General features: G+C 40.4%; 1 protein-coding gene and 1 long non-coding RNA gene across 2 annotated transcripts in view; both read right to left on the minus strand.

The window, feature by feature from the left end:
- LOC148149386 (uncharacterized) overlaps nucleotides 1-18,713 on the minus strand; it is a 104,302-nt gene that overhangs the window by 29,953 nt on the left and 55,636 nt on the right. The gene's annotated exons all lie outside the window — the stretch shown is intronic.
- Nucleotides 7,450-9,897, minus strand: dio3a (iodothyronine deiodinase 3a). Its single transcript, XM_043697401.2, has one exon. The coding sequence runs from the start codon at nucleotides 9,831-9,833 to the stop codon at nucleotides 9,054-9,056; it is 780 nt and encodes a 259-aa protein (XP_043553336.2). The 5' UTR covers nucleotides 9,834-9,897; the 3' UTR covers nucleotides 7,450-9,053.

Consider the following 18,713-nt stretch of genomic DNA (forward strand, 5'->3'; position numbering starts at 1 on the left):
CTGAATTGATATCTGGAAGAAGCAGATGGTCTAATGAGGAAAGACTGGACAAGTTGGCTTATTGCACTAGAGTTCAGGAGAATGAGGGGTGATTTGATTGAAGTATATAGGAATGATCATGACAAGGTGTACGTGAAAAGCATGTTTCCTCTTGTGGGTCAGTCCAGAACTAGGGCATTGTTTTAAATTTAGGAGTTGCCCTTTTTCAATAGAATTGGGTGGCAATCTTTTTCTCTCAGATAGTTGTCCAACTTTGGAACTCTGTCTTAGGAGGAGGTGAATGCAAGATTTTAAATATCTTTAAGAGAATGGTAAATAGATTCTTGTTAGGGAAGTAAATCAAAGGTTATAAGGGATAGGTAGAAGGTGGAATTTGAAATACTACAGATTAGCTACATTCTTATTGAATGGCTCAGGGGGTTGAATGGTCGACTTCTGTGTTTTTGTCATATGTTCATATCAATCCAGCCAGCAGTGTAAATGATTTACATTTCTGAGTTGACAAATTATAACACTTTTTAGCTAACATGTATGCTTTAGATGACAACAACGCCTATTGAAAATGAAGAGATGTGAAAAGTCTTTCTCTTTAGTCTGATAGCAGCTTCCAAAACTCCACAATTTTCTGTCAGGTCAATAGGTTAGTTGATAAGAGGCATTGTTTTTCCCAACATCGAAGCTGCACCTGCTTTTTTCTCTTCTTACAAAGGTTCGTTTTATCCTTTCATTGGATGTAGGTGTTGCTGGCAATGTCTTTTTTTTGCTCATCTCTAATTGTAATTGAATCCTATTGTCCATTTCGTGAAGGTACATGCAGTGTTGTGAGGAAGGTAGTTCCAGGATTTTGATCCAGTGACAACAAAGGAATGGTAATATAGTTACAAGTCAGGATGGTGGATGGTAAGCGAATTTGCAGGTGGTATTCCCATGCATCTGCTGCCCTTGTCTTTCAGGTGGTCGCGACCATGGTTTGAAATGTGCCCCCGAAATGCATTGGTGAGTTGTAGTACATCTTTAGATGATACATATGGAAGCCACTGTGCACTAGTGCTGAAAGAAATGGATGTTTAACTTGATGGATGCGGTGTCAATCAAACAGACTGCTTTCTCCTGGATGGCTTATTGAATTTTGGAGAACATCCAGAACAGTATTCCATCACATCAGTATTCCAGAACAGTATTCCATCACATCAGTATTCCAGAACAGTATTCCATCTTGTGCTTTGTAGGTGGTGACCAAACTTTGAGGAATAAGGTGGTAAGTTACTTGCCACAGAAATCCCAGTCTTTGATCTGCTCTTAAAGCTATAGTAAGGCTGGTCATAGCTCAGTTTCTGGACAGTGGTCACACCTAGGACATTCATTGAAGCACATGAAACTATTGAATCTCATTGATGATTTTGTTTTCTTTTGCAGCTACCTTCTTTGATTTAGTACCATCAATCACTTCTGTAAGCAGTTTGAGAATCTTATTTTTATGGGAGAGTTGATTATTTGGTCCTTTTGTGACCTTAAATGACTACATAACTCAGGGATGTGACAATAACATTTTTTTGACCTGGATTAAATATATTTACCTTTCACAAGTATTCGTTCAATTTTTCAAAGGTGAACCGAAGTTTGGTATGAATTATAAAGTACTTTAGTTTATATTAAATGATTGAGTTAATTAATTTCAATTCTTACAATTTGTCTCTGTTATTATGTAAGATAAAGAATATGCTATGATTCCTCACAGACTCATCTTCATACAATTTCTTCTCTTTCATCTAGAAAGTCCATATACCTGTATATTTTACCTCTCTCTTCACAAGCTGAAATTAACATGTTTTCCTATGCAGGATAGGATCTCTTTTTAGATGAGCTAACAAATTTCTTATTCAGTCTCTAGGGAAAACAAGCTCCAGTTAACATGCTAACCATTTAACATCCTAATTCTCTTACTTAAAAAATCAACATTAAATATAACATATTCAAATATTTTCTTCAGATAAAAACATTCGGCATCTGAAGTCAGATGATGATATTTTTTGAAAAATATTCTAAAAGCCCAATGTCTGGTACCAGATGTCGATCAGCTAGTCAGCTAAATGTAAACCAAACACAGGAATGTTAGCGATCCTCTCAAATGCAGAATCCACTAAATTATATTAATTTACAAGCTATGATACCAAAATACTGAGATTTATTAGTTTCAACTGTCTCTACTTACTGATATTAAAAAAACTTGCATCTGTCTGCAAACTATTACCTTTCATTAACTGTAATAGGTAACTATCAGCAATATTAATTAGCTTATAGAAATTATATCTTAGCATAACATCTGCTATTTGCCAAACTATTTCTGAGCAAATTGATCAACTTAAGACACTCAGTCTCATCAACCAGAGCAATAATAATTTTATCCATCCCTAGCATAATGTTAAGTCCACATATTTTGAAATGTATTAGTATGTGAAATGTTAAAAATAATTAGAATGGTTTATTGCAAATGGATATTCATCATTCCACTCTATGAAGAACACTCGCTCTGCACTATTTTTGAAGGCAAGTTGACAGTAATTGAAGCTGCTGCTCACTTTCTTGATGACAAAGTATTTAATTACCCATCTGAAATGAAAATGGCAACCAATTCCATATTGCACCCACCTACAAGCAAAATTGGTTAAAATTATGATTCTACAGGAGACAAGGCTAACCTCTTGAAAAAAATCTATTCTGACTCACCTTGACTGTGTGAATTAATAACACTCAATTGTTTGAATTTTCAATTCCTTAACTTGTACCAGGGCATTTTACATTGTAGTGGTGTATGGAAAAGCTAAAAGAAATTGAAAGTCATTTTGCTGAACAATGTACCAGTGCACTTGTGGATTTGGTTATTTCTTCACCATGATGGAATATTGTGGCTTTGCTTGTCAGGTTGTGGGTAAGACCATTTTTCTTAGTTTCAATCTGGTCTAAAGCTGAGCAGTTCAGTAGATCTGGTTGGCATGCAGTCTATCACATGCCAAAGAACATGCTGTATAACATCGAAGATGTATGGCTAATCACTTGGTCAATCAATAAATTATAAAATGCATCTCAGAAATCTCTCATGCCATAACATGAGAAGAATTATTACAAGTGCAGCAAAACATTCTCTTTTGTTCAAAATATCCACACAGAACACAAATCTCTCTCTGTCTGCCCACTGACTCCTCTGTTGTACCATTGGAATGGATTCAAGTATATTCTGTTGTACATCTACCTCCCCCACCCCATGACCCCACCCTTTGTCTTCCTAAACATTGTAAGAAATTATATTCTTTAGCATATCAGAATTCTTTTAGAATTAAAAGACATGGTATGACATTATCTGGTAGAAAGTTGTTTGTCTTTTCCCTCTTGAAAAACATATATAGAGTCCTTAAAAATGTCAGTGTCTCCTGGTTCAAAGTTCCATGTTGACATTCGTAGATTGATAGGATAGTGTCTTATATCCTTTTGTCAGTACAATTGTTTAATTAATGATAACAAATAGCTCCCATCATGAGGGAATTTAAAGGTGACCCCAAGCTAAGACACTGAACAAAGAGTGGGGCATCACCCTGAAATACCTGCTTTCCAGTTGTTGGAACAAATGATTGACATAATATTAACAAACATCCCCTAGAAATAAAATATATTAAAAGGTGGCTAGAGTCAGGGGCAATCCATGTCAGATAGTTAATTACTTGATCTTCAGATGGATGAAGACCAGGGAAAGAGTTTCTTAATACTTTGGCTGCTGAGCAGAAGGCTGAACACACACTCTGGGTCATCCATTGCTTTGTGCTGTGCAATCAGTAAACTACTATCACCTACCATGAGTCGAATACTTTTCAGATCTGTTTGGTTAATGCATCATATCTAAACTATTGTTTCTTCTTAAACTTAAAACCTTAAAATCAAACAAGTTCTCAACTCTGATGAAGAGTTATCTTGACTTGAAACATTAACTTACTTTTCTTCTACGGAGGTTGCCTGTCCTGCTGCGACTTCTAGTATTTTTTGTTTCTAGTACAGATTCCAGCATCTACAGTAATTTGCTCCTAAGTTCTCAGCCACTGTCTTGAGTATTTTGTGACTCACGATCCTTAAATCTTGCAACATATTCCTTAATATCACTCCACATCTAAGCACCCATCGCTCTGTGCTGTTATGGACCAGGTCAGACCCCCTCAAAATATTTCAAGAAGGTAGGCCAGACCCTAACGTTTCTAGTTGTTTCAAGCAGGTGTAAAGTGGATATTCCAGGAGTGATACAGCTGGTGAAAAATGTGTTGCTGGAAAAGCGCAGCAGGTCAGGCAGCTTCCAAGGAGCAGGAGAATCGACATTTCAGGCATAAGCCCTTCTTCAGGAATGAGGAAGGTGTGTCAAGCAAGCTAAGATAAAAGGTAAGGAGGAGGGACTTGGGGGAGGGGCTTTGGGAGGTTAAGGTGAGGGTGATAGGCCGGAGGAGGGGGGTGGGAGCAGAGAGTTGGGAAGAAGATAGCAGGTCAAGAAGGTGGTGCCGAGTCCGAGGGTTGGGACTGAGATAAGGTGGGGGGAGGGGAAATGAGGAAGCTGGAGAAATCTGCATTCATCCCTTGTGGTTGGAGGGTTCCTAGGCGGAAGATGAGGTGCTCTTCCTCCAGGTGTCGTGTTGCTCTGGTCTGGCAATGGAGGAGGCCAAGGACCTGCATGTCCTTAGCGGAGTGGGAGGGGGAGTTAAAGTGTTCAGCCATGGGGTGGTTGGGTTGGTTGGTGAGGGCATCCCAGAGGTGTTCTCTGAAATGTTCTGCAAATAGGGATAGACGATGTATTGCATTAAGAAAAGGGGGAATGTGAGGAGGTACCATCACACCGTGATGCTGCTGCTCCTTTAACAAGATTAGGTTGTCCTTGGTTTCTTTTCAGAGGGTTCATAAATGCATAGATTCCGAGGTGTCTGGTTTGTGTGGGCTTTAGGGCCAATTTGAGTACAGCTGGCTCAACCACTCAATTTTAAACAAAACAGTACTTATTTACACATGAACAAAAGAAACCCGACCTTAGAATAACGTAATGATTTAAACACCCAGTTGACTCTATTGCAACTTAATGATGTTGTTCGAAATATTTGCAACATCCCCATAAAGGCCTTGTTGGCAAAACATGTAAAATCAAACACAGGTTCTTACAGGAGAGATGTCAGAGAGAGAGAGAGAGGATCAGCATGGAGCTGTTTCTTTGACCAGTAGCCTAAAAAAAACCCAAACCAAACCAGAGAAAAGCTGAGCTGGGAGAACTGGCCACTCCCTTTTCATTGCACAAGTGTTTTTTTTAAACCTTGAAAACCTTTTGCTTGAGGCAGTATCTGTTAGCTATAATCAAATTGGCCCTAAAACCCACACAAACCAGACACCTCGGAATCTATGCATTTACGAACCCTCTGAAAAGAAACCAAGGACAACCTAATCTTGTTAAAGGAGCAGCAGCATCACGGTGTGATGGTACCTCCTCACATTCTCCCTTTCCTTAATGCAATACATCATCTATCCCTCAGAATGAGGCACATAGGGCACTGATGGCTTTAGCAATGGGTGAGAAGTGGCAGCAGGTTGAACAAAGTTTCCATTTTCATATCCCCTTTCTACGTATTCCTTTTATAATCTGACTGTCAACCTTCCTGCTCCACTAAGATAGAAGATCTAAATAAGTCTTGTAACAGTGCATCCTTGATGAGTGTGATCTCTTTTTTCAGGATCATTTCATGCAGGACACTTATTAGCTTGTATAAAATTAAATACTCTGTTTTATTGCATTATAATTAGCAGTCTCCTCTGTGTGAATAACTGAAAGTACTGAAGGTAAAGGTGGAAACTGATTGGTTGCTGCTGATCTTCCTCTGCACCATCAATTTCAACCTTCTAAGCAAACTGCCTCTTCCAAAACCACTAAAATGTTCATGGTAAATTTTATCCTGTTGACTCTGTTTTTCTCCTCATAGATCTTTCTAAGCTGCTGAGCATTATTTTAGAATTTCTTGTTTTACTTTAGTAAAATCAACAAATAAATAATTCCTTTGAATCCATCCATTAAGAATAATTCTGCCACGAAATGTTAAAAGTGGTCATTCTAGTGCAATAAGGAAGAATGAAGATGACAAATGTAAATTTCAGGGCAAGATTTTGATTCATTCATAATCTAACACATCCACTTGCACAGAATTAGTTGGGCCCAAATTGTCAATTATCAATGCATTTTGCTCCATTCTCCTTACAATATATTTTCAGGCATTAATTGAAACAAATTAATATAAATGCCAATGTTGAGGTTCCAGGAATTGTAGTTAATAAATGTTTGATGAGAGCAAGTAATTGATGAACCCATCCATGTTTCGATATTTGTGCTTTCTGTTTCCCTACCCAAAAACCTGACAATGAAAAATGCATAATTAAGCTCCAGAAAGTCAGACTCCAGAAATTCCTGCAACAGCAGTAATATACATCGATTCCTATGGTAGGATATTTCTTCTTGGTACATTAGGTATCTGTTACAAGAAGGAAACAGCAAATGAAAATCGACAAAAACATCAGGATTTTAAAATGGGTTAAAATGTTAATGATAGATCCTTTATTGATTGAAACAATTGCTTTGGACTGTTTACCTAGATGTAAAGATTACACCCCTCAGAAATCATTATTTCTCCCCGGATTAACATATATACTCGAATACGTTTTTTATATTTGTTTGTGTATATATAGATCTATATTTCTGGTCTTTGGTGGATCCCGTTTTGTCCCATTATTCACATATATGCTTTCAGTTCTAGAATTCCTTCTTTCCACGCTGCCTTTCACGTCACATTCCAACCAGAAAGAACATTTCCAAGGGGAAGACGCAACAAATTAAAGATAGTTTCAAACTTTAGGAATAAAAAATTGCACGAAGGTAGGTGTCATGTCAAAAGTTTGGACAGAATATAAAAACAACAAAGGATGACTAGGAACATTCAATACACCGAACACCCATTGAGAAGGTGAGATTTGAGCGCACTACAGTAAACCTATGCGAATTGTTGGTCTTCCTATGTCGGTACATTAGGACTTCCTTTGTCAACGAAGTGGCAAGACCTTTAAATAACATGAAAAATAAAACAGCAACCTATATAGACCATCAAGCTATTCGAAAACAGAATCGGAAAGAAACTTGCTAGACCTCCTCGCCTTCACTGAAGTGGCAAATTATGGTTCAACAGCTTTGGGGAATGTATGGTGAAGAACTTTCCAAAATGCGCTTGTGTAGAACACAATATCAGGGAATTGTGAGGAATTTAGCGTCAACCTTCCTGGGTTTTTGTGATACTTGGGTCAGATGTCATCTTGTTCTAAGTATGAAGGCAGCGCGGAGAATCGTAAGCGTGAGTCCATGTCTTAAAATTTGGACAGCGACGTTTTAACATTAAACTTATTTATAGTTTATTCATTTCTTTGCACTTATTCCAGGCTGCCATGGTGAACATTGACAGTTTTATATTATTCAACATTATAAGTAAATGCTCTATAACATTAGAAGACGCGACAAACGTAATTATGAGAAAGTGAGGACTGCAGATGCTGGAGATCAGAGTCGAGAGTGTGGTGCTGGAAAAGCTCAGCAGGTCAGGCAGCATCCGAGGAGCAGGAGAATCGATGTTTCGGGCAAGGGCCTTCATCAGGAATGAAGCATCTTCTATCTTGTCCTATTCCCTTTGCACTCTCACTCTGAAACTTTTTGTCATTTAAGCTGTCTGACCATCTACCCATCTCTCGATGGGCCGAATAGCCTGCTTCCGCATTGTGGGGATACTATGATTATCTTCGAACTTGCTTAAAGGATGACCAGAACTTGACAATAGAGTGCATGGAAAATGTCAATATTAACAGAGGAACAATATCTTTATAGATAACAACTTGGTCCATGTGGTCGGCCTGGGTTGTTTTTGACTGCTTAGTGTCCGCGCGGGGTGTGTGTGTGTGTGTGGGGGGGGGGGGGGGGGAGGTTAAGAGAGGAATTTTCCACTTAGTGGACCCCATTGAACCTAGATTGTACTGTCCTTTGTCTCTTTTTGGGGACTACATAGGTAGGAAGAGATGAACAAGATGTGGTGCAGGCTGGTCGGACCAGCCGTTTGCTCCGACCGGCCAATTTCGTATGTTCAGAAATGTTAGGTCATGTAAGCTTTTCCAGGTAAGAAGGGATAGTAAAAAGATTCCGTAGGGGCAGAGGTAGAGCATCCAGAAGACCTGCTCCTGAAATAATGTTGACCCGTGTTAAACTGATCTTGACACTTGGTAGGACCTGGAAAAGCACAGCAGGTCAGGCAGCATCTTGATGAAGGGCTTATGCTCGAAACATCGATTCTCCTGCTCCTCCAATGCTGCCTGACCTTTACCAGTACCACACTCTCGACTCAGCATCTGCAGTCCTCAGTTTCTCCTAGTTGGTAGGACCTGTTCCTTTCCCGCTTATCCACATCCAAAACCAAATAGAACCAAACCTTAAATTACGGAGTAATGAACCACAATCCTCGCTTTTTTTTGAACATTTACTATAAAATGTATTAAAAATGGTTGATTTCAAAAGAATGCAGATATGCGATTATATACAAAGCCCGCGATTTCGAAACACTTGTTTTCATCAAACCCAATACAATACTGATCTGACACAAAATCCACCGTATCCCGGACACTTGTCACATCAGGCGCGGTTTCCTGGCAGAAAGCCATTTCGAAACCGGCTTTCACAAAGAAGTGTCAAGAACATGTGCGAATTCTCACTATACAGTAAATTCTCTTTTCAAGTCAGGTAAATCGCTTTAGAAACACACACACACACACACAAAATACATAGTATTTCACAGAGTATTTACAAATATACATCAAGGTCATATTAACCGTACATTACACGTTAGCACTTGTTTCACCAGTTCGTTAACCAGTCATAAACATTGCGGTAAATAGTAGGGAGGAAGAATTGTTTTCAAAATATATTAAACCTTTCTACGAGTTCAGTGCATTTAGTTCATTCACACTTCAACCAGGACAGTGCCGGGATTGTGGCTCTGGTTTGTATACTGCTCAAGCCACATTCTGAGTTCGGAGATCTTGTATCCTTCTGGCCCCCTCCCTCCTTGATACACGACTTTCTGGTTCTGGACGACATACAGCCGTTCAAAGTAAGCGCCGTAGGAAGCGTTGGAAGAGTTGTCCATGGTGTCGGCCACCACAAGGCAGCCAGGGTTCTCTCTGTCCATCAGACTGGCAGCTTTCAGGCGGTCTTGCAGGGAGCGGTGCTTTGGGATGTCATACGGGGCATCGGTGCTGATCCAGCCGTCAGAAGGGTGGGCTTCCTCAATGTAGACCAGGAGGAAGTCTGCAATGTCAGCATACTGGGCGGCGAGCCTCTGGAAGGATTTAAGACGCGCCATGAAAGGGGGTCAGGTGCAGCTGCCAAAGTTGAGAATGAGTGGTCTGCCGCCGCTGCTATAGTCCAGCAGCCGGACCGTGCTCTCGTCCCGGAGCTGCACCACCTCAGGGTTGGGAGCCGGTGAGCCCACGTGGGCGGATTTGAAAAAGTCCAGTTTCTGGCCGTACCAGATCGCTCTGAGGGAGTCCAGCGTAAACATTCGGTTTGTGTCCGAGACACACAGGGGAGGATCATCGGCATTTCCTTCGCTCTGTTGCCTACTCTTAGACAACAGCCGCTTTCGGAGGCACAGGATATCGAGGAGCCACAGCATGAAGGCGGTGATGAGAAAGCGGGGTAACAGGATGAACACAGCCACCAGCTCCTTCAGGAGCTTCATGGTTGGTTTGTAATTTCGAGCCTCCGCCCTCCCCTTCCCAGGTAGCAAGTGCCTCCCTGCTGCTGTGATCGAACCGCCACGGCTGGTCCCCTTTTAAAACTCCTGTGTTGAATGAAGACAGGCCCCGCCCCCTTGTAGACCCCGCCCCGGGGATGATCCAGCAACAATGGAATACCTCAGCACTGAGCCAGGCCATATGGGAACAGGGCAGGACGGACTGGCAGCTTCCAAGATTTTATGTCTCCGAGGAAACAGCCACTGGCCCCGGACCTGCTTTGGGGGCTTCCAGATCATCGAAATCCAGGACTATTTCTAAACTGAAAAAGTACGACACGGGGCGAGAACGTGATAGTGCGCCCACGAGAAGGAGTTTAGCGTTGTGCAGGATAACTGCAACAGACCCAGTTAAAAGTCACACAACACCAGGCTCTCGTCCAACAGGCTGCTTTGGAAGTACTAGCTTTCGGAGCGCTGCTCCTTCATCAGGTCGCTGACCCAGCGGCGGACCAATGGCGAAATAAAAAAAATAGACATTGAGGGATACGCAACAAATGCTTGCCTTGCCAGAGATACTCACATTCACGAAAGAGTTTTTAAAAGAAGGAAGTATTAGCTAATAAACTTTGAGAATATTGTTTGGAATGGTCCAACAAAGAGGAATTATTTTCCTTAATTGCATTGCCCCGTTTTTCTTCTTACTGAAAAGTTCAATTTGTATTTCCTGCGACTGAATTAAAAAAAAAGCGGATGGGTTTGGTTTGAAACAGAATACTCTAAAACGTCAAAATAATGAGATATATTGCTGTCTATGCAACAAGACACGAAGAATTAGTGGCTGACCTTTTAACAGTTAATATTTCAGAGGCGTTAAACACGACAGTTTCGTTGAGTGTTTAACCATTGATTTTTCATTCGCTATGTCTTTCGGTTGTTAAGCTGATGGAAGCATTCGCACTGGCAATCAGCTGTAGTTTTTTGGATAGCTGACTCGAAGTGTACGTTAAATGGTTTATACTCCAGCAAGGAGACAGTTTCCACTATTCCGTTAAGAGTTGCTCATAATTCGAAATAAGAGCACTCTCATGTACAGATAATTTAACTTAATTTTAAAATTTAGGCAGAAAACTTAAAATTAGCACAATGGATTTAACTTTGGCTTATCTGGATGCAGTGTTGACATGTAAATATTAAATATTGCTACCGAGTTCAGTCATCATTAGAGGGCGCTGTTGGCTGGTTGGTATTTCACATCCTGCAACAATTTGGACATTTCTTGTTGTTTCATGTAGTGTACTACACGCCGTGAGGTTTTGTTAGCTATAGCAGGAACATATAAATAAACGTCATTCATTTAATTCAAATCAGATCGACCCCAAAATGGACGTTTCCTAATTTAAACTGTATCTTCTACTAAAGAGTTTCCAAACGAGAATAAATATCCTGTTAGGAGCACACATGCGACAACAAATAGTTTATTGTAGAAGAAATAGGATACTTTTTGTAAAACACTACTGGTGACGTAGTGAGATCTGCTAAACATGTCTACAATCAGCTGGGCGAATTCGGAGGCGGATACCCACCAATGAGATTCTAGTTGACATGCCTGCAGATGACAAAAACAGAAATTGCTACAAAAGCTCAGCAGGTCTGGCAGCGTCTGTGGAGACAAATCAGGGTTAACGGTTTGGGTCCAGTGACCCTTTCTCAGAACATTTCAACTAATTCCTTGAGTTGTTTCCTCATCCGTCAGGGTAGCATGAAAAAACAAGGGGATATTATGCTGGATTTCTGTTTAATCTTTTTGTTGTGTGTTACGAAGCAGTTAGTAAAACCTTACTGAGTATTTTGATATTGATTATCCTCTTGGTTTCTCTGCTCAAAGGTGGAGTTGACCCACCATAGGTAGGACGGAATCCAGCCCAGCCCAAAGGGGGCTCCAACTCCGTGCTGTTTGTATCGACCATTTTGAGCTGTTTCATTCGTGACCTTCCTTTCAACATCAGGTCAGAAGTGGGAATGCTTTCATAGCAGACCCAAAGATGACACCTATGTGGATGACAACGTTGTCATCACGAAACGTGACAATCTAGAAGAAACCCACAAACACATAAACAACGTCCTCATTGGTATAAAGTTCACCAAAGAGGAAGAGAACAACAACTGACTCCCCTTCTTGGATGTCAAAGTAGAACGAAAAGCCAATGCAGAGCCACAGACCAGCGTTTATAGGAAAGCCACACACACACACTGACCAGGAGCAACCATCTGAACACCCAGAAACGGAGCTGCATCAGGACATTATTTCAATGAGCCACAACACACTGCAGCACCCAGGAACTACACAAAGACAAGGAGAAACACCTATGCAACACATTCAGGAAGAATGGGTACCCAATAAGCACAGTCCACCGATACCCGCGCAACAGACCTAAACAGGAAGTCACAACACGCCCACAGACTCCAGCCACCCTAATATACATCAAAAACATTTCAGAGATGATGACCAGACTACTCTGACCCCCAGGCATAATTGTAGCCCACAAATCTACCACCATACTGAAACAGCTCCTGATGAATTTAAAGGAACCTTACCTACAGCCAGCTGAATGAATTTTATATACAGAATACCCTGCAAGGATTGCAACAAACAGGCAGGCAGGTAGCCACCAGGACACATGAGTGCCAACTAGCCACCAAAAGACATGACCAACTGTCACAGGTATCCACACACACAGACAAAGAGGGACACAAGTTCAACTGGGACAGTATATCCATCCTAGGACAGGCTAAACAATGACATGCACAGGAATTCCTAGAGGCCTGGCATTCAAACCAGACCTGCATTAACCAACATTTAGATTTGGACTCCATTTACCAACCTCTCAGAAACAGAACTGGAAATGATATCACCTACCACAACAAACCAAGACACATAAATAGCAAGTGGGACAGAACACCAAAGCTTCACCGGAGGTTCATTGATGATGTTACCTAGCATGGTGATAAAATGTCTGAGAACAAACCCACCAGTTCAGCGAGCAAACCTACAACCATTGCCAATTGTTGGAAAAACCAAGCTAATTCATTAATGTCTTTTAGGGAAGGAAACTGTCATCCTGACATATTCTGGCCGATACGTGAGTCCAGACCCACAAGAGTGGTTCAGAATGGTTGACCCTTAACTGTCCTCTAGACAATTAAGGATGAGCAATAAATGCTGGCCCAGTCAGTGACACTTGCATCCCATGAATGAATAAAACAAAAGGAGGAAGAAGATAAAGAAGAAAAACACAGTGGGGATTTGGTGTTTTTGTGTTTTTTGAAGATTGATGTCTTCCTTGATCGTTTCTCTCAGAGAGAATACATGTTAAGATGTTAGTTTAGAACTGAGGATGCCAACATTTCACAGGAGTCAGTTCTTTCAGGGTAGCTGAGAAGAACTAACCCCCCACCCCCTTTTAGAAAAGTAGGAAGAGTTTGAATAGCTAAGGGAAATATTGAGGAAAACTAATTAGTTCATAACAATAATGGGGATGTGTGTATTTTCCTTTGTAATTTGGTGATGAGTTTTCCTTTTTGTCAATAAGAATAAAAACTATGTGTCTATAGTCACATGTGGGCCAGACTAGGTAAGGATAGCAATTACCTTCCCTAAAGAACATTACTGAACCAGATGGGTTTTCCCTGGTAATTGACAATGGCTCCATGGTCATCATTAAAGTTGTAAGTCCAGATTTATTTATTTTTAAATTGTTGCATTCAAATTCCACCATCTCCATGGCAAGGTTTGAACCCACGTCCCCAGAATGGATCCCTTGATTAATAGGCGAGTTGATAAAAGCACAAGGCCATCACTTCCTTTAGCTTACTGTGGAAGGTAGGAAATTTGATATACATACTAAAAGAATGAAACTAAAACTGGCAAATACCAGCAAAATATATGTATGATAGTTGGAGGGAATACTGATGAACAGATGGCATACAGGTTATGCTAGACAATGGAAACCATGAGGAAAATATTAAAAGGTTTGGACTTCTTTCTGAATGCTAAAAATACTGAAGAAATGGATCCAGTGAGCTGAACGGCTTACTTCTGTTTCTACATTTTACAATCTTATATGAGATAGACAGATTCTTAAGTGGGTTATAGGGAAACGGCAGGAAAGTGGAGTTGATGATTATCAGATCAAGCATGATTTCATTGAAAGATGGATCAAACTCGAAGGGCTGAATTACCTATTTCCGTTCCTTCATCCTTTGGTCTATTCTAGTTAAAATTCAAGAAAAGTTTGTGAAGCTGTGGTGAGCCCCATGTTATATTAACCTGAGTGAAATTGATGAGCAAAAATACTGGCAGCAGAGATGAGTTTCTTGAGAGAAATATTGCAGACTACCAAGAATACAAAGAATCAGAAAAGATGAATGTGATCATTTGGATCTATTTCAGAAATTGAAAGCGTAGAGTGTCCTTCATTGTTCTGTATATAGTGAGACGTCACATGAAGCTAAGGAAAAGCAAAGAAGTATAGGATAAACAGTGTTAAGTGCAACTTGTCACAGAAAGGTCAAAGTGCCAAGTCTAACTCAGAAAATTCATTTACCCATTCTCAATCTTCGTCACTGTGCTAATAGGAGAGAAATACTGGTTCACAAATCATTGAAAGTGGCATAATTGGTTTTGGGGATTATTGAAAGTACAAGCTAAGTACTGGAGTTAATTTTTAGAGGAATAGAACATAAAGGTAGGGGAAATATTAAATTTATATGGATCTCAGTTGGACGAAATGAGTAATGAGGCAATGGCAAAGTGCATAATTATTTGTAAGGATGCTTCAGGAACTGAGAAAATTCAGCTATCAGTGAAAGATTGAGTAGACTGCAGCTCTTTTTGCTTGGAAAAAAGAAAGCTAAAAGGAGACTGTTAGAGGTCTTTAAAATATAAAATAAGGAGCATACCAACTTGCAGATCTATCACATAATAGTCCTTCAATTCAATTCACAGGAGCATTGTCAAAGGAAATTTGAGACTGAAGCACAAAAGAAGATGCTGGGACAGTTTAGCAAGTGTGGCATTAAGAAGCCCTGGTAAAACCGGAGTCAGTGGCAACCTTGGAGAAAGAGGTCAGCAGGGTTTGGAGATGAGCCAAGAACAAAACAAGGTGGCTGTGATTGTTAGAACTCAATCAGCTCATCCCAGGATATCACTGCATGATTTCCTCAGGTAGTAGTTTCCTCGGCTCAATCATTTTCAACGGCTTCATTAATGACCTTCCCTCCATCATAAGGTAGCATGTTCAGCACCATTTACAAATCCTTGGATACTGAAGCAGTTTGTGTCAAAATGAGCAAGACACAGACAACTTTCAGGTTTGGGCTGATAAGTGGCAAGTAATATTTACAGCACACAAGTGTCAGGCAATGAACATCTCTACCAAAAGAGAGCCCAACCATCAACTTTGACATTCATTGGTACTATCATCACTGAATGCCCACCATCAACAATCTTCAGATAGTCATTGATCAGATTCTGAATTTGACTGGCCTTACAAATACTGTTGCTACTAGAGCAGGTGAGAAGCTGGTAATACTGTAGCAAGAAACTCACATCCTGACTTCTAAGAATCTGTCCATCATCTACAAGGCATAGATGAGTATTGTAATAGAATACTGTGCACTTGCCTGTACGAGTGAAGTTCAAAGAGCAATCAAGAATCTCAATGCTATTCAGGACAAAGCAGCCCGCTTAGTTAGCACCCTATCTAAAACATTCAACATTCACTCTCTCCAGCACCAACACCAACACTCAGAGACAGTATTGTGTACAAGATACAGTGTAAGAACACATCATGGCTCCTTATCAACACCTTTGAAACCCATGACCTCTACCACCTAGAATTTACATTCCTTTTAATACTCCTGGTGCTGCACTGACCTCCAAGATCTCTGTGTGGCAGCAACGTCCAGAATTGGATGTCAATTTGTCCACGCGTTGACTGGTGTGTGCGGACTTTCCAAGTGGCCACACAGCTGAGAAGGGACATTGCCGATAAGAAAAACGGCAGTAGCTACATGCAATATCAACTGCTCTAAGTTTTCCTCCAAGATACATACCATTTTAAATTGGAACAATATTGTCATTGCTTCACTGTCACTGGAACAAAATCCTGAAACATCATGCATAACAGCAGTGTAAAGTGTACCCACAGTGGTTCAAGAAGATTGCTAACTGACATCTTCTTAAGGGATGGGCAATAAATGATGGCCTAGCCAGGAATGCCCATATTCCCCAAGAGAATAAAAACAATGTAATCATTTTAATGAGTTTCTGAAAGGAGGAAAACTGAGGTAGAGAGGCAAAAGTGTTTAGAGATGGAATTCAAAATCTCATTGTCCAGGCCATTGAAGGCATGGTCACCAATTGCAATATATGGTGTGCAAACAGCCAGATTTTGAAGAGTGCAGAGGTATTGGAGCTTGTACTGGAGTGGGCTAAGAGATATGAGAATATCCAACCACAGACAAACTTGAAAATATGGTGAGAATTTTAAAATCAAGATTTTGGTCAGTGAGGGAGCATCTGAGTGATGGGTAAATGGGACTTGGTTAAAATTAGGACAAGGGCAATTGGTTTTAAATGAGCTGAAGTTCATGGGGATGTTTAATGGGAGACTGGCCAAGAGAATATTGAAATAGTCAAGTTGAGAGGGAACAGAGGTATTTGACATGGCAAATGTAGCAAAATTTTCATTTTTTGATGAGTCCAAAAAAAAGTAAATATAAGATTGTCGCTAATAAAACTTTCATTGGGATTTTCATTTTATTCAGAATGTGGAACTCATTGCTGCATGAAATAATTGAAATAGATATTATTAAGTCATTTAAGGGAAGTCTTGATACATACACGTCAATGTCATAGATGAGGCAGTTTGCGTACAAGGAGGTTTGATTGGCATATAATCAGTATGATAGACCAATTAAACCAATTGCCTTGTTTACGTGATTTAAATTTTATGTTAATCTATGAATCCTAAAATGCTTCAAATTTTGGGAATAGCCCTGAAAGCATTAGAACATAGAACATTACAGTGCAGTACAGGCCCTTCTGCCCTCGATATTTCGCCCGACCTGTGCACCAATATGAAGCCCATCTATCCTACACTATTCCATTTTCATCCATATGTTTATCCAATGACCATTTAAATGCCCTTAAAGTTGGTGAGTCTACTACTGTTGCAGGCAGTATCCCTACTACTCTCTGAGTAAAGAAACTACCTCTGACATCTGTCCTATATCTATCACCCCACATTTTAATGCTATGTCCCCTCATGCTAGCCATTGCCATCCAAGGAAAAAGGTTCTCACTGTCCAACCTATCTAACCCTCTGATTATCTTGTATGTCTCAATTAAGTCACCTCAACCTCCTTCTCTCCAAAATAAACAGCCTCAAGTCCCTCAGCCTTTCCTGGTAAGACCTTCCTTTCACACCAGGCAACATCCTAGTAAATCTCTTCTGAACCCTTTCCAAAGCTTCCACATCCTTCCTATCACGCAGTGACCAGAACTGTACACAATACTCCAAATGTGGCTGCACCAGAGTTTTGTACAGCTACAGCATGCTCTCATGGTTCCGAAACGTAATCTCTCTACCAATAAAGGTAAAACACTACATGCCTTCTTAACAACTCAATCAACCTGGCAGCGACTTTCAATGTACCTGGACATCTACACCATCAAGAATCTTACCATTAGCCCAGCATTCTGCATTCCTGTTACTCCTTCCAAAGTGAATCTTCTCACACTTTTCCCATGTGCCATCTGTCAGCCCAGTTCTACAGCTTATCTACTTCTCTCTGTAATCCACAACATCCTTCAGCACTATCCACAATTCTTCCAACCCTAGTGTCATCCGCAAATTTACTAACCAATCCTTCTATGCCCTCATCCAGGTCATTTATAAAAATGACGAACCCAAAACAGATCCTTGTGGAACTCCACTAGTAATTGAACTCAGGATGAATATTTCCCATCAACCACCAACCTCTGTCTTCTTTCAGCTAGCCAATTTCTGATCCAAACCATGAAATGACCCTCAATCCCATCCCTCTGTGTTTTGTGCAATAGCCTATTGTGGGGAACTTCATCAAACACTTTACTGGAATCCATATACACCATCTTTACCCTCATCCACCTGTTTGATCATCATCTCAAAGAACTCAGTAAGGTCTGTGAGGTATGACCTACACTTCACAAAACTGTGTTGGCTATCCCTAATCAACTTATTTCTTTCTAGATGATTAAAAATCCTATCTCTTATAACTCTTTCCAACACTTTACCCACAACCTAAGCAAAGCTCACAGGTCTATCATTTCCAGGGTTGTCTCTACTCCCCTTTTTGAACAAGCGAACAGCATTTGATATCCTCCAGTCATCTGGCACTATTCCTGTAGACAATGACAACAGAAAGATCAAAGCCAAAGGCTCTGCAATCTCCTCCCTGCCTTCCTAGTAAATCCTAGGATAAATCCCATCCCGCCCAGGGGACTTATCTATTTTTACACTTTCCAGAATTGCTAACACCTCCTCCTTATGCACCTCAATCCCACCTAGTCTAGTAGCCTGTATCTCAGTATTCTCCTCAACCATATTGTCTTTTTCTAGTGTGAATATTGATGAAAAGTATTCATTTAGCACTTCCCCTATCTCCTCTGACTCCACACACAAATTCCCAATTAGCTTACATTACGGTAACACGTCATCCAATAAAGACATGTCATTTGATTTTACTTTAAACACCCTGTCCTAAAATTACAAAGTTAAGATTAGATTTTTTTAGATTAGATTACATTACAGTGTGAAAACAGGCCCTTCGGCCCAACAA

The sequence above is a fragment of the Chiloscyllium plagiosum genome, unplaced genomic scaffold, assembly GCF_037043375.1.
Source record: "Chiloscyllium plagiosum isolate Xiang-an unplaced genomic scaffold, Cpla_swu_hap1 HiC_scaffold_8, whole genome shotgun sequence".
Classification (NCBI taxonomy): domain Eukaryota; kingdom Metazoa; phylum Chordata; class Chondrichthyes; order Orectolobiformes; family Hemiscylliidae; genus Chiloscyllium; species Chiloscyllium plagiosum.